This window comes from Ixodes scapularis, unplaced genomic scaffold, assembly GCF_016920785.2.
Source record: "Ixodes scapularis isolate PalLabHiFi unplaced genomic scaffold, ASM1692078v2 PGA_scaffold3__209_contigs__length_174095766, whole genome shotgun sequence".
Classification (NCBI taxonomy): domain Eukaryota; kingdom Metazoa; phylum Arthropoda; class Arachnida; order Ixodida; family Ixodidae; genus Ixodes; species Ixodes scapularis.
In genome coordinates, this window is record NW_024609868.1 from 107,352,256 (window position 1) to 107,375,667 (window position 23,412).

Here is a 23,412-nt window from a genome sequence, read left to right on the forward strand (position 1 = left end):
ATCAAAGTCTATTTCACGATACATATCACATTAGATGCGTGATAAGCAACTTGAACTGCCAATACACGGCGTTGGCCGTCATATCATTTGAAGGCGTGCAGCCTCCGCTGACGTTAACCCATCGAACCATCGGACGCACATAGCAAAGATAATTCATCGTCATAGAACGCGCAATGTGCGCATATTGAGCGATAAAGCAGATTAGCACTTGAACTTGGTGGAATCCTATATTATCTTGTTTGGTCAATTTCAGCTTTGCGACTATCTATGCCAAAGGCTGGAAGAAAAACAAAAAAGAGGAAAAAGAACAACGATTGCATCAAACTAAAAGGGCATAGGATGAAACGACACCAGAATCGCCGCGGTCACTGTATGGTATTCTTTTATTTGTACTTATGGCTATGTCCCCCCTATAACACAGGACTTCAAACGTATTTCTGACATTGTGTTTTCGCCTCTCGTAACTAGAAAGAAGGAAGTGGCAGGAGCCGCCGACATTACATTATCAACATTCGAGTGAAATTCTATTGACGACTTGCCTGTGGGGCCCAATATTAATAAATGACATGTGTTGATGGCACCGTCAAGGCTTTCCGTGGCGCTTGAGTAGTCAAGTTTTTTGTGTTTTTTTTTGTAATAATTAAAAAAAATTAGAGGACGACTTCTAAACTTCGTCTTTAGGAGTAAAACGCGAATGCTAAACATATAAACCCCCGCTCGTTCCCAAGCCGTACAAGCGTGTCTGAGTGGCCTAGTCGGTAGCGTGTAGGACTCGCAACTGAATGATCGTGGATTCAAATACCGCCTAAAATTCTTTGAATTGTTTCGTGAAGGCAAATGAATTACTTTATCAGGGGAAACCATTTGAGACATGTGGCGACTTTTATTTCGCTGTACATGTCACAATTTATCACTTTCATTCCACGCGTGACGTCACATTTCACGTGAGCATTGTGGGTTGTCTGAAATTCCCGCCAGAGGTCATTTCGTTGTGACGTCAGGACCCTAGCGACCAATCAGTAATTCCCTTTCCACGCCACTGAGGCTACGCCGCTTTGTTTGAGGACACGAGAAATCTAAAGTCTCTTTAAAAAAGCTATTTGTTGCAATCGCGTTGAGCCCGTGTTCTTCGGGCTTGTCCGAGTGCACTGATTACCGTTAAAGTAGACTCAGTGTGGTTGCTGACCTCTGAATATTTGGTACATTTTGTACTCCCGTGCGTGGGGATAAACTTTGTCAATGCCTCGCCCACATTACGGGGACAATTGGGAGCGACCCAGCTCTAGGTACAGCTGAGTAATGCTGATTCACGGGCGATTTGGTACCGTAACTTTGAGAACATAATAGCGTTTCAAGACAGGGACGAGAGTAGGAACGAGACAACACATTGCGCTAACTTCAACTGGTTTAATCGTCAGAAAATCAAGGGTATAAATACTTTGCATCATTGTACCATTCAACCGATCTTACGCCACGCCAATGTTCGCAAGAACTGTGTCTCTTTGTCGCCCAAATTGATCGACGCCATGGTGAAACATCGATCCTCGTAGTTTTTTATCAGGTCTGCCTCTATAATTTCCCTATCATGTTCTCAAAGTCTAGGTCGTGGTTTGGACCGCGGGACGCAGGGGCATAAGGTTTATCACAAGCAGGAATCTTGAAATTTGTGCTTGTCCCCGCTATCTCCGAATACTTGAGTTAAGATGTTTTACGTTTTACACTGCTTTGTCATAATTTCAAGCGCATTTAAGTGCACAGTTATCTCTCTTAAATAAATCTAGATAGGAGGCATGTACAAGGAACTAAAGAAAAGATTCCAAGGGATTAAGCAAGCGAGTCACGTTGTGTTCGTTCTTGGGGTTTATCGGGTTCGAAAGAACTACTCCACGATATGGCGTTAAATGGACATGATTAACGATAATTTAGAATTACCTTGCGCACATCTTTTTTTTATATCTGGGCGTTTCCTTCGTGAATGTCACAGTCGCGAGCTGGCATGAGAACCAAGTTTGATACTTGTGTTGTGCACGTTCCTCTCCTGAAATAACTCCATGTTGTTACTTGTTAATTAATCAAAAAGTTACGAAAATAAGCTATTCGTTCCTTTTCGTGTGTACGTGGGGCACCACTACCAGTCTCACTCTTGGTTTGCACTTCTCTGGGACAACAGCAGTCTCCCGAAGACCTTGCATCAGTGATTCACCCACTCCTGTAAAGAGTGCAAATGGCTAGACCCTTTCTTCAGCGTCTTCTCCTGGAATGGGAAACACTCCATCATCCTGTGTGGAACAGACTTCGCCAAGGACTCTCTGAGACAGGTAAAGATAGTGGTGCCCTACGTACACAAGGTCAGCCATAGGAGTACGAAGGTGTCGGAAAGACACCAACTCCTGGTTATTTTCTCCGCTCCCATGAAACTGAAGATGTTGTGTGGTAGAACTGGTAGAAGAGCAGCACACGCCACGTGATGCGAAAAGAAGCATAAAAAGTATTTCGTAGCGTGCGAGTTGGGAATAGTGTATAGAATACGGCTATCGTGTGGCAAACAGGTATATTGGACAGTCTGGTCGATGCGTCAATGATAGACTAAGGGAGCGTGCATTATCTGTGAGATCGTCCCCTGCCGGTCATTTGGCGATTAATTGCGACAGGAGAGGGTGCACCCCTATGTTTCAAGAGACAGCACTTAATAATAATGCGACACAACGACAAAAGGACGAGGAAGATAACGGAAGCATTTTACATATTACGATGTAAGGAGGCCACGTGTGTCAGTGCTCCCTTTGTGACCCTTCATCCAAAAGAGATACAATATATCGGCTAATGGGAACGTGGTGTTTTTTTTTTTTTCGCGGCCTTCATGTTATTTCTTATTAAATTTCAGTTGCAAGTCAGCGCCTTCTCTGTGTACACACTCTTCTTCCGATCCGTCGTCTGTTTGAGGTGTATTCGTGTTCCGATGCGTCACCAACTGGCCCAAATTTCTACGCTGCTATATTTCCGAAACGACGCTTAGCAATAACCGAGGTCAAAATGCGTTCCACGTTTTAAGTTTATCTGTCAGTGGCGCCAATATACTTATCTTCTGCATTGGCGAGCAATCCCCGGTATAAAAGGGACTATCCTATCTGCAGGGTTTAGACGCGAATCTCATGCTCCAAGGTATCAGATATGACTCCCTACATCTTGCTTCTTCTGGCAACATGCTGCTACTCCCGTTTAGTAAGTTTGCCCTCTCTATATCTTGTCTTCTCACACTTCTCTATATATTGTCTTCTCGCACTATGTCTCCTAAAAAAACCCAGAAATATTTTCTTGTTAAAGCTTATAATCGTACGCTACGCGTTCTCGCAAAAAGATGCAGTTACGTTTCAACGGCGGTAACGGACTATTTTGTCGCTAGCCTCAAAGAACAAATGCAACACAAGAAAAGACAGACCGCAACATAGATCAGTCTGATTGCGCATGATGTTAGAAGTTCCAAAGCGAACGTCGATGGGCGCCATGCGCGATGCTACGATTCAAGCTTAAAGTGATATATAGAAATACATCAACATTATACAAATAAATGCATCTGGAAATGCAAACTCCAAAGACATAATTTTATGCAGAGCGAATATGTTTACGAATAGAATTAGCAGATGAATGCAAGATAAAAGATAAATGTTTATTGAGGTGAAGGGGCGCCTCGAACTAGAACAAAGAACAACAGTACATTCTACGTCGGCGATAAAAGGGCGACTGGTTTGTACTTGCTGTACTATCGCAAACAATATGAGCGTGAACACGCCTCCGCGTGTCGCCGCTAACCTGAGGCGCCGTCCTGCGGTGCCGTTGTGAAGTTTTGCGCATGCGTGTAGAAATCCTGTCGCTCTTCTCGCTTTTGACTGTTAACCCCCGTTTGTCGTCTGCTATGCGCGCGCTGGCGGCCGCTCGCGCTGTCGTCTGCTATGCGACTCGTGTATTTCCGTCACAACTTAGAGAAACAACTTAACATGATTCACGAGTTTCCTGTGCGATAACGCAATGCCCACATTTGATACGTGATAAGTAGCTGGCTTCTTTCATTGGGTCGAGATACAGCGACAACAGACAAATGGAAGAAAAACATAATATCTGCAAAGCTTAGCATTCAACTACGCTGAGCCCGGAAAACATTCCGTTGAGTGAAAAATGGCTAGAGTTCCCGACGACGAACAGATCAACATAGTTGAGCTGTCCCTCCGAGGCTACTCTCAGAGGGCTATATCTAGCATGGCTGGAAGACCGCTGAAAACGGTGAACCGGATAATACAAGCATATAGGGACGAGCTGTCCAGAGCAAACACAACTCGCGTAGAAAGCGCGTGTGTCCGCCGGAGCACGCAATGTTGTGCGGCAGACGACAACACGTGCGGACGCCAGCGCGAATACGAGTCGCCTAGGAGACGACAGCGTGAGCGGCCACCAGCGCACACAGGAGTCGCATAGCAGACGACAGCACGAGCGGACGCCAGCGCGAACACGAGTCGCATAGGAGACGACAGCACGAGCGGCCGCCAGCGCGCGCATAGCAGACGACAGGTGGGGGTTGACAGTCAAAGCGAGAACAGCGACAGACTTTCTGCACGCATGCGCATAACTTCACAACGGCGCCACAGGGCGGCGCCTCAGGTAGCGGCGACACGCGGAGGCGCGTTCACGCTCATATTGTTTGCGATAGTACGTTCAGGGAAGTTCTGAACTGGAAAGCACGGTGTCAACCGAGAAGGATCTGGAACTTTACTGAGGAGAAAAGATCGGGGGGGGTGGGGGGGGGGGGGGGGATGATGAGCCATTGAACTCTCTGAAGGTGGATGAGCAGCGATGCTGTTTAGCACACGACACAGACCCGCACCGAGGAGCCGGAGGAGACTAGACACGCGCGACTGGACCGTTACCATGGGAAAGCGGAAGGAGAGGAAACTAGCGACTCAAGCGCTTGGAATGACGATAAAGAGAGGGCGGTGCGAGCGTAGACATAGCGGACACGGGTCGCGCTGCGCAAAATCTTTGAAAAAACTCGATTATCTGCGTAAGAGTCTACTGAACATGAAAATAGTGCCGATTGATAGATCCAGTGAAAACACCAACTTCTAAAATAAATTAGAATGCAGGGAATGGTGTTATACGCACCGAAGTTGCCGGCGTCTGCACGAGTAACTGTTCTAAAGCGAAAGCACAAAATAAATGACAGCTTGCACGCGCGTTTGTCAAAGCTTTATTTTGGTTATTTACTTCAAATATTTTTTACAGGGACCGCGTGCGCGTGCGGCGGTACGAGCGTAGAAATTTTGGATACGAACACCAAAAAACAACGAAACCCAAACCATAAACAGCTTCGCTGTGAAGAAAAAATACCAACAAAACCGGGTTTGAACTTTATTCTACGGTGTGTGGCAGCCGTGTGGGTTGCCGACTGCGCCAAGCAACGCGGCAGTATTGATTATCAAGTTTCGTGCTTTTGTCACCTGTTTTTAGCTACCTGATAACGATTCAGTATATGACTTGCACGTGACGCCGGTCTTCCCTTCTTTCTGGTGGTCAGAAGCACCTCGATAACGCAGCGAAAGGTGCCCTTTCATGCGCCCTTTTCCCCCAGTGGCAAGACGCGTATCGCTATACTTCGTTTCAGCTTCGGTCCGAGCGCGGCCGATGTTATCAGCCCAAGGGCCAATCAAACACCGCAAAAAGCGCAGCGTCATGGCGTGCTCTGTGCGCTTGATAAGACTAGCCGGCGGAGGAGCACGCACAGAGAGACGGCGAATACCGGCTGGTCCTATCAACTGCAGAAAGCACGCCATGACGTTGTGCCTCTTTCGCTGTTTGATTGGCCCTTCGGTTCATAACATTGGCCGCGCTCGGACCGAAGCTGAAACGAAGTATAGTGCAGCAGAAGCTACCCTGTCACGCGCCGTTTATCCCAATATATCTGATCAAGTGACGTCAGTGCAAGCTTGTATAGACGTTTTGCCTTCGGAGACAATGTGCTACGTGGAGATTTGTAGAGCTTCCCTGGAATTGCTGACCACATCTCGTGTAACAGATTACGTTCATCTTTTTTGCTCAACGCAGCAAAGTGGGCAACTTTAAATGTGGAGTAAGGGTAATAAAGTCTTATCAAAATAGAGTTCTTATTTGCAAAAAAACGCATATTATTTGTTGTTCCATATGGTGCGTCTAATTCTGTTGTTTCCTTTCGCCCCCACAGGTGCTTCAGGGCGCTGGTAAGCATAAGAATCCCATATCTAGTCACCTTGTTCGCTAAAGAGTCAGAAGTGCAATGTCGGTTTTCTTAAAGAAAAATCACGTTAGCGTACTTCTCTTCAAAACTACAGCGACGAAAAATTAGAAAATGAGGAGCAACCTAAGGAAGGTGGTGAATGCTTTGGGCCATCTATGCTCCCATGGAAAGGGCATAGAAACACTTGAAGGAACAGCGAATCCCCCAAAATTTTAACTTCCGAGATAGCACAAGTCCTATACTATCACATTTTTTTTATTCCAAAGTTTTATATTTGTCTTCAAATTTAGAGTTTTAAAAATCCCGAAAGTGTCAAGGTAGAAAAAAACTTCTTTGACCAGAGTCTTGGTATATTGGCCTCAATGTGCCAGACAGTCGCCAAAGTTGGGCTTCACCGCTGTTTCTTCGGTTGACGTTTTTGGCTCAAGTCTGCCACCTTGCAAAGTATATGATGGGCCAGAGAAAATCCAGAGAAACGCCGAAGGAAATTATTCTGCCACTAATTAACGCCTTACTGCAAAATCGTGTTACTCTAAGTTACATCCAATGGAGGGCTACGCTTGAGCCAAGTTAGCCGTTTCTCTGGCGTGATGGCTTGGACATGTAATAAAAAAACATGTCTAAAGGAAAGATAAAAAAAATAAACCCATTTTTTTACTTCGCGAGCTACATTTTGAATAAGAACCGATTCCGAAACAAGTTTCTATTTTGAGACCCTGGGCCTCGAGAAAGAAGCACGTTTCCGAATCGCTCTTGAAGCAGAGGACTGCCCCCTCTCCCAGAAAGAAAAATAACTACTTGGATGGGACACGTCTGTCACGCAATAAAGAATTGCCCTAAAAATAATTGCAAAACAATGTTTACATTTTTTTTATTCTTTCCTTAACAGTGTATGAATACATAACGCCAAATTGTGTTGTTTCAGGGGTTGTACTTTTTGTGGCATAACAGTTTTATTCGGCATACGTTTATATGTGGACACGAGCAAAACAAACTTTTAATTTATTGGCATTATTAAAATAAATTTATTTTTGGAGTTCAGTAGCCGAGGGATGAAGGAAGAGAAGGTAAATGGGACGAACGCCAACTTGGGAATGCGAAATGCACGATGTGTTCGTAGCTTGGGGAGAAACCTTCTAAATTAGGCATTTGGGTCAACGGCTGCATGCTTTAATCCAAAGCGCTTAGGCGGAAAAGAGCGGGTTGGTGAAAATACAAAAAATCAATGAAAGAATAAAAACACGTGTGGTCAAGACGATGCAAACCAGTTCTTTCAAAAGCCAGTTCTTTCAGAAGAAACAGCACAAATATTTGAAAGAACTGAGCTCTCTTGCTCTCGGTCCTTGCCCCTAAGTGTTTTTTATTCTGTCATTGATTCTCGTATAGGAGCGGAGCGGAAGCGCCCAATGCAGATGCACAGATCGGCTTCAATCACGACTGCGCTTGTAACAACATTAATCATTGCAATGACCACTGAATGGTGCTCCTGAAAGTCGTCGCGTGAGCAGAACTACTGCGCTTGCCAAAGTTATTTTTGTGGCGGTGACACGAAGCGCCATGTTTTTTTTAATTTCCTCGTGTCTCAATACTTTTACGTTCGATATTCAGCGCAAGAGAGCTACAGCGCATGCGCAGAACGCGTTCCAGGGCTCAGTAGACGAATATTTCAAAGCGCCGAAGGCGATTGTGCAAAGGGTCTACTGAACTAGTCGACATTATCTAGCGGAGCGGTCCTTGTAGTTCAGTGAACCGACTGACCCGAAGAGGAAACGTTAGGCAACTTACATACAAGCTATGGACCGACAACGTTGTCTGATAAACATGACAATGGTTACGCTAGAAGAATTGCAAGCAGGCCGATAGTCGGAACACCACCTGCATCGGAGTGCGTATCGAGGAAGGCGTGCCTCCGGGTTATCGGTACCCCCGTACATTACAAATTACAGAAATTAAGTATACAAATTTTCTAGTTCTATTAGAGTAAAAGTATATTTTAAGTATAGATTAAGTATCTGAAGTATAAGCTTAACATAGCATTAGACTATTTTGTATTTTAACGCAAGGGTCCGCGCGTCCGTGTCTTCTCGCTTGTGATTGTCCCTTGTGTCGCGCAAAAAACCTCTAAACAAAGAAGTATTGTACAATCTAGTGTTTAATTAACTAATTGTTTTTGTTTTCGCGCACGGAAACAGCTGATACCTTGCTAACAATGCAGAAGAGAACGTTATCCTCATACACTCTTAGTAATTTAACTAAATCTATATACGTTTAGTGCATTACTTTTTACTAAAGGGAGGCTTGGCCCGCACACGATGAAGGTAGAATAAATCAGTCACCCTTTGTGCGTCGTATATGAATATTCCTTTGTGAAGGAACTTAGCCTGCTTTCTTGAAGTTAAGGTATTCTCGCGATGATCTTTCGTCATATCAAGGCCACTCTACATGTTTAGGAGCATAATACAAACCAAGCTTTTCTTTCTCTGACCACCGAGGAGGCCAACACTCGGTTGTCTCTCGGCAACGTTCTAATAGACCAAGTCAATGACAACTAGCACCAAGAGGCAAACCTCCTCTGCTCTGGCACTTTTAGCGATAGCAGGCCATTTACTGATTGACAAATATAAGAAGGGGCAATGGGAACGGGAAGTATAGAGCGCCAGCGTCTATGGACAGTTCCACAATCGAGTTGCTTTCAGCTCCAGTGTTTCCAGATTTTTTTCTGAAGATTCGCAGTCGTGAAACTATCTACTAATTCGTTTCTCGGGACATTTTTATTAAAAGGAGAAAGGGGGCCAGGAACAGAGACCTTTTGAAGAAAGACAACAGAAAAAGAAAGTCAGAGCGAACGAGGCGGCACGGAAGGAGTGCGGGTTTAAAAACCAGACTCTAAACAAATTCCGCAAGTAGCCTTTCTTACTGGACGCGGAGGAAGACACACCAGAGCGAGCAATGAAGGGTCCCGGCAAAACACGAAGCTTAGAATTCGATTGAATCTGAAAAATGCCATATGCGCGCAGGGACAATGAGCAAGTCAAAGGTATTGCTTATCATCCATGGGGCACATCGCAATTTTAGGACATAATTTGTTTTATCAGCCGATTTTCATGAAGTTCTGTAACCTATGGCTTTAGCATCGAGCTGCAACAAAAAAGCGACACCGAAAAGGGCTATGCCCACAGGGAACCATACAAAGCCACCTCAGTGCCCCGGCAGGATTTTAGCTTCAGGTTGTGAGCCGAGTGCTTCGCCGATTCAGCTATCTGGTGTCGGGGATCCGGGCATATATAAGATAAGTAGTTCGCGCGAGCACGCAATCTTGCGTTTTGCGGCCTTTCCTGTCACGCTGCGCTATCTCACGGCGTGTTTCAGAAATAAAAGCGCATTGTTCTTTGGCGCTGCCGATCAGAGGTCATTCCATTCTCATTTGAAAGGCCTACCCACATTCTATGCTTACCAGTAGCTTTGAGCATGATCACGCTTTCTTCCAAGTTTAATCGTATTCAAAGCTTCGTCATTCGCTCAGGTTCGTTTATTACTCGCAGTGATTGGCTGTATACGTGTTCTGCAGGAAAGTCAGCTCAATTTATTTTTTATAGAGAACAATGCTAAATGACATTTGTTGGTGTTACTTGCGAGATGGTCAGGTTAATTTATGGAATCGACCGTATTTTCCGTAAACCTTTGTTTTTTTTTTTGTTTTTTTTCACAAAATACCAAAAATATTTCTTAGCGCATTATCATCGCCTGAATGTAAATTAAATTTGAGGACTAATTTTAGATATAGCCGAAAAATAACAGTCCTTTCTTACTTTTCGTTTTCGTCAAAATTACACACCAGTTGGTTTCATTAAAAAAAAGCGATCACATGAGCGGAGGCTAGTAATTTGCCTGTAGGTTACTGGGCAATAAACTATGGAGTATATCCCGCATCAATATACAATGGCATGCGACGTTTGGAAACATTCAGATGCTATTCCAAAAAGTTTAAACGCTGCTTGCATCTCATAAAGATGTAAACATGATTCGGGTTCATTTACTTCATCGTGGTTCTTGCATCTTAACCACTTTTTATTTTTTCTTATTGTGGAAGAGATCGGACTGAGACATCAGTTACTTTGTGAAAATTCACACTATTGGACTCACCTTTTGTTCTTACTTGTCGTAAGGACATTTTTTTAACAATAAAAATATATGGAATTCGCAAAAAAAAAAAAACTTAGATTGCCATAGTCCATCAGTGTTCTTAAAACAGTTTTGTGACACGTATTCGTCGTAAAGAAGAACTCCGCCGATTTTTTGGTGGACTTTGATTTTGCTACAAATTTGCAGACCGCATCAATAGGCCCTTTCTCAACTGATAACCAAAATATTTTATAAAAATGAAACTTTTGCGCGAAGTTATTGAATTTTCAAGTAACGCCGGCCGCGAGGGTTCCAGGAGGCGACTCTCTACTGGCAACAATGAAAAGTCCCTACTTTTCCCTCCCCGTGTACGTCACCGGTGGGCAGGCGGACGAGCGACTCGGGCAGCCGCGAAGTAGCTTTCCGGGGGCCAGAGATTTGTTTTTTTTTCTTCGCAGTTTCAAGGTTGAAAGTTCCTTTGCAATGGGTAGCAATCTGTGGTCCGCGATAGGGTGTAGAAATAGTGCCGGGAAAAAGCTTTTTTTTTTTTTAGCCTTGTTTTCGTTGAAGAACAAAAAAAAATGCGTTCCCCGCAGCAATGGAGGCCAGCCACATCAAGGTGCTTTTGGGCGGGCAGTGTGCCGAGACAACTAGTGTCACGTGAAACATTTTCACTTATGCTCGGAATACTTTATAGCCGCGTGCTGCGAGTTGAGTATCCCACAGCAACGGGAACAGCTTCAAGAGCGGCAAGCGCAAACTCAAGCCGGTTGTGACCGCTACGACATCCGTCCAAAGAGCGCTAATAATATCGAGAAAAATAGTACACAATGTAGCATTATAGTCAACACTTTGCGCAGTCATTTTTGTTATTCGTAATGCGGAGGGCAAGTTCGTCTGCTTCTTGCGCAGGGGGTAGCGGTGACGTCAGAACGCCGAGCCCTGATTGGCTGATCGCGACCCCCTACCTGAGCTGCTCCTTTGCAACGTCGTCTGCTCGCAACGTCGTCTGCGTCTGTCTTACCTTTCCTGCGACTTTCGAAAGTGCAGAGGCCAGAGGCCAGGTTCACAAAACGATCTTACGCCAAAAATATGCGTAAGACAAAACTTGAGAACAAATTCGTATTCACGAAACAAAATTTTCGTAAGTTTTGCGCAGGTTACGACGAAACCCTACGACAGCTCCGAAGCTGTCTTACGCACTTCTTACGATCAAATCAGCATGACCGACAGTGTCGCGGTCGCGACGACCAACGAACGTTTATTTTTCTACGCGCGCTTCTCACGCGTTCCGACTTCAAGCAGCAACAAAAAAGCAAAAAGTACTTGAAACAAACCACGACGAACAAGAACGCTGGACCCACAAACACCCGGGAAAAGCTCCAACGGCAACGACCAAGTGAGCTCGGCAGATAGGCCTAGCAGGCACTCCGACTCGGTGACCGTCTGCCCACGACCGGCTGGCGTGCTGAATGAAATATGCTCGCGCGACCCTTGTGAACCCTTCCCATCTTATACTTTGATCGCTGACCTCAATTTTAGATTAAGAGGTCAATCTCTTCCTCTTGTCATCTCCTTGTTTTCCGAGGCAACGGTGACTCTTGCCGGTAAAAAAGCGGTGAAGCTCCGACAGACGCAGGAAGGGTAAAGCAGCCGTCGCTTTGACTAGCAGACGTAAAGCAGACGACGTTAACTGCGCCAACCCGCCGACGCCGTTAAACAGTGAGGAGTCTCGCCGCACACGAAAGGCGAGAAAAAGCATTTGGGAGGGAACTTGCGGACACTAACACGCTCACTCTCGGTTCTTAGCAAACAAACCTCGGTGCCTCGGGACACCTCGCCAGTGAGTCCTTTAACTTCCCCCCTTAATGCGCGTCTGCTAGTTGTTAGACAAAAACAACGTACCGCTCGAGTTATTTCGTCTGCCCTCTCTAAAAGGCGAAGTCGAGCTCGCTCGACTTCCGAAAGTCGCAAGAAAGGTAAGACAGATGCAGACGATGCTGCGAGCAGACGACGTTGCGAAGTAGCAGACGACGCTCAGATAGGGAGTCGTGATCAGCCAATGAGGGCTCGGCGTTCTGACGTCACTGCTACTTCCTTTCTCATGCGCAGAAGACGAAAATGAGCCCACTTGCGAGGGGTATTGGTTCAGTGATTTTTATTTTTAATTTTTTTTTATAAACACTATCTGTTTCGGACGTTGAGTCTATACTTCGTTTCAGTTTCGGTCTGAGCGCGGCCGATGTTATGCGCCGAAGGGCCAATCAAACAGCGCAAAAAGCGCAACGTCATGGCGTGCTCTCTGCGCTTGACTAGCTGGCGGAGGAGCAGTGCACAGAGAGACGGCGAATACCAGCTGGTCCTATCAACTGCAGAAAGCACGCCATGACGTTGTGCCTCTTTGGCTGTTTGATTGGCCCTTCGGCTCATGACATCGGCCGCGCTCGGACCGAAGCTGAAACGAAGTCTAGCTTGTGCTACTCTCGGAGTTGCACTCGCGCAGCCGATATGTTAAAGACGAGAATTGAAACGTCTAAACAGGGTTCAAATCTGAATTTTGACATTGTCGACAAATTGCTATTCCTTTCTGCTATTACAGACGTTTATGAAGCAGATGTTGAGCTCGATAAATATATTATAGATCCTTTGCCTGGTTTGTAAAATGGTTGGCGTGCAATGTTCTCTCCAGAAGAAGTGATGATAACGCCTTTAATTTATTGAACTGCGGAGAAATTTAATATAGGGCTGAACATATTGATGTGGTTGAAGGGAGGAATGCATTTTACGGCTGATGAAAACTGTGCTATGCCAAAACTTAATTAAAAAGAAATCTGACATAAAATTACCCCCTTCCCATATGCCCTCGTGGATGGGTGTTTGAACGCGTTGCGTTATATTTCAAGAATAAAAAGGTAAAAAAAAATGCGGGTACATATTTTTCTTTGCTAACTTTTGTTAACTGAATGATTTTGAATTAAAAGTATATTGACGTCTTTCTGTACCTTACGCACTATTGTATCTTCAAGCAAATATTCTTTATTGGAAGATGAAGGGTGTATTTCTGTATTTTACACGCATTCAATTGCAGCTTGACGTTTGGCTTGATGGTTCCGGAGTTCTTTAATTGTCATTGTAACACGATCTTCATTACCCGTCACGTTCCCTCTGGTCCACACAAATTCAGTTAACTTCGTCCTATACAGTTCATTGTTTATGAGAATCACAGTCTACATGTGTTAGTTCCCAGCCCAGCGTGTACATGTTCGTCGCGGAGTCCCCCTTGAAGGAAAGCATTTTTTTTTATTTACGCCCACTCGTTGTTTTTACGAAGGCCTGGACCATTCGGGTTTACATTCACTCAATCGCTGAAGACGTCCGCTGCTGTGTTCAAGTCCCGAAAACGGCAAAGGGAAGGATACGAGGAATTCCTGGGAAGGGGTGGGGGACAGGCAACGTGCACGCCGGGCACACCATCGCAGGTGTCATGCGACCTCAAGTTTGAGGAGCACCGACGTCAAGGAAAGAAGGCAGTGGAGGCGAGGAGGAAAACCGTGCTGTTTTCCTGGTGGATGTCCGAACAGGCGACAGACATTCGGACTTCAAATTTCACTTCCAATGGGGAAAAGTGTCGCTTCACGCATTTTGAGAGTATCAATGTTTGGCCACACCTTTACAATCGTTATAAGTTTTAGCATTAATCGAATCACTGAAAGTATAAATCTGCCAATATAAACATGAGCGAATCATGTTGAGAAGTATTGAATAGTACAAATATTTGTTTCCGGCGCTTATGTTTGGTCGTGCCTGGCCAGGCTTACGAGGTGACCCCCTATTAAGAAGAACCTTATACCAATTGCTTTAACTTAAAGAAAAATATTCAGCCGTCGCCGTTTGTTTTAAATAGTGCCTCAATGTGAGCTAGATACCTTACCGGTTCACACCGGAAAAAGTTGTAAAGTAAAAAAAATATAAATAACAAGTTGCAGATATTTGATTATATTTTTGTGTTAGTCCTTTGCACGATCGAACACAACACACTGTTCGCTGAGGTGCCAAAACGTAGCAGCATCTGTTCACAAAACCAAAGTGTTCGTGAAGAAGGTGCACTGCGGAGAACTGCTCGGATCGGTAAGACGCACGTACGTTTAGTTATATCACTGAGCGAACTTATTTAGTTGAACGTGTCTACTGCGTCCAATGAACGATACTTACGCTTCGCTTTCCTCAGGAACTCTCATTTAAATGATGTCAGAGTGCGTGATAATTTCTTGTTTTGTTTTTTCTTGTGTATTTGTTTGCATTGCACGCAACCAACAGCGGCTAACCCACTCCTATTCGACCTCGAGGAAAAGATTCAGGCGTTTGTGGACGCACTTTCGGTGAAGCACGGCGTCAAGGTGTCCTGGTGGGACGTATACGGGAACAACTCGGAACTCAAGTGGTTCAACGTTAGAACGTATCCGTAAGTTGACAACACGCCTATCTTGCATTTGTTTGTTCAATTTATTGATTGAGCATTACGTCTGTCTCTACGTACTTAAAGATAATTAATCAGGCATTTCGACACCCCGACGCTTCGATTTACTTTTACTATAGGCGATACTTTTCATCGTAATCCAGCTCAGCGGACAAAATGAAAACGCTCGCGCTGCAGAACTCAGATATCAAAAACGGTGCAGAGCACCCGTTTTAATCTGGACGAAGATCGTACCGGAGTGCGATTGTATATGCTACTGCCATAGCCTCCTCTATACTCACCAAACCTGGCAGGTCGACGACGGAGCCATATATATGCATAGAGTGTGCGGTCGCAAATTCTGAGAGCGAGGGTCTTGGAGGAACGAGCATCAAAGAGCCATTTCTCGGGGAGCCTGGACGTCAGCGCACAGCTTTTGCACCGGCGAGGACCCGAAACACACTTGTACGCTCGGGACACGTGTGTTTCGGCGTCTCGCCGCAGCGAGGCGCCAGCCATGTGGCTCTCCTCTCATCCGTTGTCTGCCGCTCCACCTTTCCTTTTCGGCGGCCGCTTCTCGTGGCGATCTGGCAGGCTTTGTCAGTATATAAGAGGCTATGCTACTGCCTAATGCACGTCCATTGCTAGTGCAGTAATGCTGCCAGTCGTAGTTCACTGTCTAAATCTATCTGATGCAACGGTGACACCAGACGCACATTGAGGCTGACTAACTTGCCGCTGTGTAACAGCAAATGTACGTTTACATCAATATATCTTTTATGGGCTCTTCCCCCACTCAACATGCCGATGTAGGAAGAAGTAGGGCGTCCGTTGCGTGATATCACGGCCTCAGGTCACAACACGTCGCCTGACGTCGGAGTCACGGGTCGTCACGAGGCGCCACGGTGTCACTTCACGCTACGATGTCCCAGGAGGCCACGGTGTCACGTCAGGCTCCCACGCGAGACCGTGATGTCACGTGACGCCATGAGATCCCGTGACATTATGATGCCATGCGACATCACGCGCACCCACACCACAACACGCGCACAATCCGTTAGCAACGGAAAACAACAACAGTAAGAAAGAGACTGGATTTGGAGTCCGCTGTGTTTCTCATTAAATACAATTAGGCAGATGACGGTTTGAGCAATCGCAAAAAAGCAGCAATTTCGGGAGAATGACATCGCCAGTGTCACTCTCCGAGCGGACATTCTTGACGGCTTTTCCTCGCAAGGTGCCCTCAGCGGCAGAAAAAGCGAAGCGCGAAGCCTGACTTGCCGCTGCAGCGATAGCGTCGGGCTTATACATCAGTGAAAGGATACATACTTAGAAGTCGGATAAGGTGTCGGTGGATTCACACAGGTCTCACCTGTTTTTTTTTTTTTTTTTGTATCAGATTTGCTGAATTGACGCGGCACCGCACAGACGCTCCTCAGAAATTTTCTAGTCCAATGTCGACTGAAAATTAACTACAGTGCCCATGCTATAAGTTCGCCTAATTGTACTGCAGCGGACAGGAATAAAAAGAAAGAAGCTCGGTAATATTTTCAACAATGTTGCGAATGAACGCACATAATCAGATCAGAAAGTCACCATTAGTCGGCGAGAATAGTTGTTGGGACGTTGTAGTCATCTTAAGAACCTTCGGACCGTATTTGAATAGGCCGATCTCATTAAGCGTTCGCTGTATTCGTGACGGTTTAGTTCACAGGAGGTTGACAGAAGTGCAAGGGAGGCTTCCTGTTGTCTCATGCTCTACACGTGCAGAGCTCCGGAGAAGTTGCGGCGCGTCTAAGAAAAACTAAAGTTCCCCGATTCATTGCGGTAGTGGTGGCGTAGCAGTGTTGTACACGTTCCTAAAAAAAAGGAACGGAAGCTCGTTCCTCGTTCCTTCTGATTTTTGGAACGCGTTCCCGTTACAAGTTCCATTTGTGAAAAAGGAACTCGTTCCCGTTACAGTTTAAAAAATGGAACGTATCGTTACATATACGTTACATTTGTATTTTTTGCTAATTACCATATTTAGTTAAATCAAGCAGAGTTTTTATTTTATCTATTCATTAAGAACAAACATACGAGTTTGTCTGTCGTGATGGAAGGGCACCAGGAGTAGAAAACACGCGGAAGTAGGATTTCAATTCTTGATATATCCATGTTAAAAATCTCAGCTATTAACCATGTCCATGTTTGTAGTGAACAATTCAGGCGAGCCAAATGTACTTTTACCCAAGATTGTACAAGCGTTTTACAACAACCTCACACGGTTCAATTTAACAGAGTCCCGAGTTAGAACTTAATAACAGTTGCTTCCCGATGTTGCTGTCCGCAAGACGAGCAAGTGAAGGCGAGGGTAGGGCTTTTGGAAAGTCAGTCTTCAAAGCTACAAATACTTCGTTGTGAATGTTGGATTTGTTTTTGAAGGTAGGGGACAAGAGAAGGAATAAAGGTTATTTTTTTGTGTATCTTTTAAGTGAATAATGTTCGGGATACAAGGGTGAGTCCGAAATCTGGTAATCTGTGATCTTGCTGTAATTGTAGGTCTCGTTATTGAAGTTCAAAAATGGCTGTAGTCGGAATAAGATTTCTAGGTGTATGAGGATTCGTGGAACCAAAAAAAGTAGCTGAGTTTGAAACAACCCTCTTTCTTTCTCTTTTCCTACGACTAAAAGTTTTGCTTTTTGTACCGCAGTTTCGGGCACTCAGAAAAGTATCAATGCCCACCAGTTCTCCTGCACCCGACACTGTTAGCAAGCGAGGACCACACAAAATAATCCAGAATATTAGTAGCCAAAAAGTTAAAGAGATCCTGCACATCGTAAAGATATTGTGTTCGTACTTTCAGACTTTCCCTGTGAGAAATAAAATAAAAAATTACCCCACTGGACGAAAAAAGGAACGTTGTTACTTCTTCCGTTCCAGTATAAATGTAACGCGTTCCCGTTCCAGTTCCAGCGATGCATAATGGAACGGCGGCGTTCCTTCGTTCCTCCTAAAAGGAACGCGTTCCAGGAACGCCGTTCCTTAAGGAACGCCGTTCCGTACAACACTGTGGCGTAGTCAAACTGGCGGGTGAGATCGGCCTATTAAAAACTTACAAATCTTCAAAACCATTCCCCGTAGCATTTTTGAGTCTTTCTTTGGACCCGCGTGCCCTTTGCTGCAAGGCTACAATCTCGACCTCCCGAATACTCTCTTTAGCGAGAAAATGTAACTATACAAGACTCTTTGACCAGCTGTTTGCCCACAGTACATGGTGTTTAGTATATCCAACGAAAGGCCTGTAGACCAGACTCTTGACGTCATCTTCACGATCAAACTCACAATACAAATTGACAAAGGATGCTCTGTGAGCTTTCTGCTGCCACTCGTGTACTTTGGTTCACCTTAAGTTCAGATGCAGCCGCCGCTGATGCTGATGGAACTCTTCAGCGTCAAAAGTGCACCAGCATGGTGCTCGTCATGTTTCTACACGGGATATATAATGGCCGAACTAATCACAAACAAAGCACACCTAGTGAATTTCGCTTCTGACGCTGCTTGATTGGTCCCATTAGCCCGTAGCGCGGGCTGGGCCTGCACTTAAGCTGAAGCGAAGTTTTCTAAAAAAGTGCTTCACTCACTCAACATGATCCTCAGTTGAACGCTGTCGCAACTTCAGCGGGGTGATGCGTAGACAAGTCGAACAAGCAGTTTATGTTGTTGATGTCCCCATGGCTTTGGTTCTGAACTTGGCCTCTAGGAACGCGACGGTTAGAGATTTTCTTCCTTGAATACGGTCTATCTTAAAAGAAGGAGGTTGCCAGACTCCCCTTTGTTATGAACTTGCCAGACATATTATGCTTTTGTATTGAAATAAATAGCGCGGAGATTTATATGAATATTTAGAGGCTTTTTTTTTACTGACCTTACTTTAATGAAGTCTACCCTCGACCACCTGCAAAGTTCTTGACACATTGGTCGGTGCCATGTTGCAGGAACAAGATACTCGTCCGAGCCAGTGCCATCAAGTATGGCGAGGTGAAGATAAATTCCCTCCAACCAAAGGTGATCTACACAAACTGGGCCCACAACGAACAGCCCAACACCTCAACGACAACCACGGTGAAGAGATCCACGATGCACAACACGACCCACATGCAGAGCACTGAGAGGGCGTTCAGTTGCGGCTTTAAGTTGTCCGTCGACGCCAAACTCCCCGCATCTGCGGGCATCACCGCCAACGTATTCACAAATTTCAACCTGAGAAACCTCAACAGCGAATCTCACACCGAGACCGAGAAGTACTCCGTCAAGCAGGTTGTCACTGTGCCTCCGATGAGGTCCGTGAAGATCGAGTGGCTGATCACCGATGTTTCCAGGGTGAGTGAACGAAGTTTGAGACTTGTCGCGTAGTTTTTGGTCTCGCGTGCCTAGTGTCAATATGTCTTTTCAATATGTCACTGACATATTGAAAAGACCCGGGCGTCTTTTTGAGATGCCCGGCCTTCAGCAAGCTCACGTCGTCTTTCGCCGTGATTGGGCTCTGCATCCACGATCGAGTCCTTACAAAAATATTTACCCACTTTCTACAGAATTTCTATAACAAATAGTGTGTACAAGTTATAGATATAAAGAAAGTGGATCCATTCTCCTATCCACTGTCTGTAGCGTTCTGGCGCTTGTATGGAAATTAGTGTATGTGCGAAGATTGAATATATAAATTGTATAGAACGTAAATAGAGATTCCAATGGCAACTAACGAAAAACGGAAACAGGTCAGTTTTGTTACGACAAAAACCATAAACAAACACTGAACAATCATTCGAGTTTTGTCATGATACATATATAGAAATATGCACTCGCCACTTGCCGCGTGAAAGTACCCAGAGATCACAAATAGGCACGCCACGAAGCACTAATAACACTGGTAATTCGGTGGCTTTGACTGCTCCGCGTTTGTATGTACTCAGCTTTAAAAGTAATCATTTGACCGACGACCATCCCGGAATTTAAAGAAAAAAAAACGATTACATGTAGATTGCTCTTTTTTTTTTTTTTGCCAATAATTTATACGAAAAGTAATTTTAAGTGTTGTTGAACTGGACGTACAAATGTAAAGCATTGCGAGAGGTGATAATTATTTGACACAGTCGAAACAAAAACAGCCTCCGCAAGGAGGCTCGAACAGGGTGCGACCTGTCTTCACCGTACTGTATTTTATTATTCTGTCGAGTTTAGTCTATAATAATTCTATAAAAGTATGACGAAAAGTGTACTTAGTCGTGGCGATAGAAATTCGACACAATTTTTTTTATCTTCTGTACTCGATAGATTTGGGTTGAAAGTAAGCCTATAGAAAGTGTTTAGAAATTTGTCGGTACGACGCGACTGGATAGGAAGTTGAAAGAGTTGTTAAAATGTGAATAGGATGTATATAGGCTGCCAGAAATATTTTTTTTTTGTAAGGGATGACCTGCATGTTGTCCCCACCCTTTCGGCGACAATCGTCCCCACCCTTTCGGCGACAATCGTCAGTCGATGCCAGTGGCAGATTAAGAATAACAACTAATCGGTCAGTCAAAGTTTAATAAAAGTGCCAGGGAGGTACCAGAACTCCGACGCGCATTGTGGAAGAATTTTGCACGCTACTAATTCAAACGAATGACAGCATGGAGGGGCATTTTGCAAAAACAGCTTACATTTATTTAACAAAATGATCATATTTCTGGAATTTTATGTTGCTCTCAGTGTGTGGTTTGCTGAGTCGATTTTTCAGTTGTGTTTGGCACAAAGCGCGACACACGCGTAAACAAAGGAAGATCTTTTCTTTAACGTGAGAGATTGCATTGAGAACGTGTAAGGTATAGTAATGATCTTACATTGTGCGAGAGCCTGGGAAGCAAACTTTGGTGTCGAACACTGGCTTATAAAAATATATAGAATCATTCGCTGACGTCCTGTTAAGCTGACTGTATCACGAGGCAACTGTATCAACAGCTGTTGCGTGCCATCTCTATTGGCTAGTTCGTAGGCTCTAAAACTTTAAGAAAACATTAATAATACTAGTATTATTATTACCCTGCCGCATCCTATATTCATATGCTCGTCGATCAGCGACGGTTCAGGAATATGCAAATCAGCACAACCCATATAGAATAAAGGGGACAGTAATTAGAGTGAATGCCAAGTCGAGAATAAGGCTGAGCTTACCCCCCCCCCCCCCGCCCCCGCCCCCCTTTTCCCCCAAAAGAAAAGTAAAAAAGAATATTTCTGATAGTTCTTTGCATTTCCAGAAAATCGGCGTATGAAGGCTCACCCATTATATCCATAGTTTTCTCTGACATTTAGCCGGCGAAAGCATGCATGACCCCGTGTCTTAGGTATATATTTAACTTACATAAGAAATTTCGTATGATTAGTGTTTAGCAAAGTTTAAAAAATGTTTCTAATCCTACTATGGTCACTCCTAAAAGCAGGTTCGAAACTCAAATGTTCATTGTTTTGCCCAGTCGGCTGGTATCAATTTAACGAAATGTGAAAAGGAAGCCGTGTAACCGACTTTACGGTCAAGCCACCCCACATGGTAGTCGATATTGATAGTCAATCCTTCGCTGCGACTGGTCAGATGTCCTTCGTCGTTTTGGCCACAAAACTTCGACTTTCACCCGTATTCACCAGGCGCGAGTAGGGCCTGTTTAACCACCAACTAACGACCTCGTCGACTAAAATGATCACGTGGCGTGCGATAGTCGCCGCTAAGTGAGCGCTTGGTATTCACCGGTCATGTTTAGGTCCTAGTCGCCCAGCGAGACTAAGAAGTCGACTAACAAATTTTAGTCTTGGAACAGGGCTAGTTTAGCCGGTGTTGCGCGGGTGACTAGCCGCTCAGCGCCATGGCCGCCTCGTATCACCGCTGACCGCCAGCGCTAACGAAGCACTTACTGTTTCTGAACGCTGGGGGACACATGTACAAAGAATTGGAGGAGCCAATATTGTGTAACTAGCCATGTTCAACTGCCAGAGATACCACTAAAGCGATCTCAGCAGGGCGCTGGACGGCGAGAAAAAACGCATTTACGGGAGCTTCCATGCTTGTTTATGTCGCTGGCAATGCGCCTTCCGTATTTCATTCTTGCGTTTCTTTTAACTTTTCTTTGTAAAACTCTGTCTCGGGCAATTAGGCTCTCATTGTAACTTTTTTCTTCCTGATGAACATTTATATATTGGCTTTTATACGATAAAATACCCATTTGCGCAGCGACGTTCAAGTACGCGTGCGCGTGACATCTGTTTTTATGTCATTTCCGCTTGTGAGTTCTGACTAGATAGTCACCCGCTCGCTTCGCGCTCTTGAATACCACAGAACTAGTCAATCCTTAGTCGCTGATTTTTTCTCTTAGTTCGCGACTAATTAGTCGCGATACTAACTTTAAAACAACGCTAGTTAGTCACGACTGATGAGAACGAATGTTTGAGTTTTGACATACTAGCGTGATTACGATGATCGGAAACACATTTTAAATACTTGTTTTTTGGCTTTAATTAGGATCATTCAGAAATTTTTATTTGCAAAATTAATTCGCTTCTAACTTTTTCCGTGACAAAGTAACTGACAGCTTGAGAAAAGCGGGACGTGGTGAGTCCCGAGTTGTCTGAAGACTGCTTCGTATTGAGTAAAACTGCGGCACTCGCCGATGAGAATGCCCAGAGACGAATCACCGTGGAAGAATCAAAACTGACCCTGCGTTCCTAAAGCTGTTTATGTCTATAATATACAATGTCTTCTCCTTCCAGGAAATCCCCTGGACGGCCGACATCAAAGTGACCGGATCTTTCGGGGTTCGATTCGAGAGGCGAGTCAATGGCGAGTTCCTGTGGTACTACCCCGTGACCAGACTGCGGGATCCGCTCTTTAAGCGCGTAGGACCGAAGGTGATGCAATTCACCGCCAACGGAACCTTCGCCAGCGTCTACGGCGTCGACGCTCACCTCAGAGTGTCCGAATACGAGCTGATGGACAAGAACGGCGAACCCTTGGTAATCACCAACCGAACACTACCTCTGAATGCACGCCAAGGAAACGCCGCTGCACCCCAATAAATTGTTTTATTTTTGAGATGTCGACGATGGTTATCTTTTGAGTCATGGACAAGTTAATAAACGCATGGCGTGGTTTTTACAGCGAAATCGGGCTCCTCCTTCCCCTCATTATGATGACGTAGGCGTTTATCATCGAAGGCCTCAAGTGACACCGTGACGTCATAAAGTCAAGTGACGTCGTTACCTTTATGACGTCGCGGTGTAACGTAACATTAGTGTGTCACGTGCCATCCCACTGTCACGTGATGTCACGTTGTTACGTGACTAAACGGTGTCACGCTGTCATACGACTTCAGGCTGTCAAGTGTCCTCGTAGTGTTTCTTGGCGTCATGTTGTCCAGTGTTGTTATGATGTCCGATAACGTCAAGGTTGCTGCGATGGGATGTGACGTCATCATGTCGCGCGGTGTCATGATGTCAACAGCACGGCGACGCTTGGCGAGTATCGTACCAGTGCTGTCCATAAATTGGTAAAAATTCCGGCTCAATG

At 45.0% G+C, this 23,412-nt stretch overlaps 1 protein-coding gene across 1 annotated transcript; it reads left to right on the top strand.

Annotated features, from left to right (window-relative positions):
• Window positions 1-3,126: 3,126 nt before the first annotated feature.
• Window positions 3,127-23,009, top strand: LOC115331374. Its single transcript, XM_029993496.2, has 5 exons — window positions 3,127-3,222; window positions 6,230-6,245; window positions 14,702-14,846; window positions 18,818-19,202; window positions 22,617-23,009. The coding sequence occupies exons 1-5, from the start codon at window positions 3,172-3,174 to the stop codon at window positions 22,920-22,922; spliced, it is 903 nt and encodes a 300-aa protein (XP_029849356.2). The 5' UTR covers window positions 3,127-3,171; the 3' UTR covers window positions 22,923-23,009.
• Window positions 23,010-23,412: the final 403 nt, after the last annotated feature.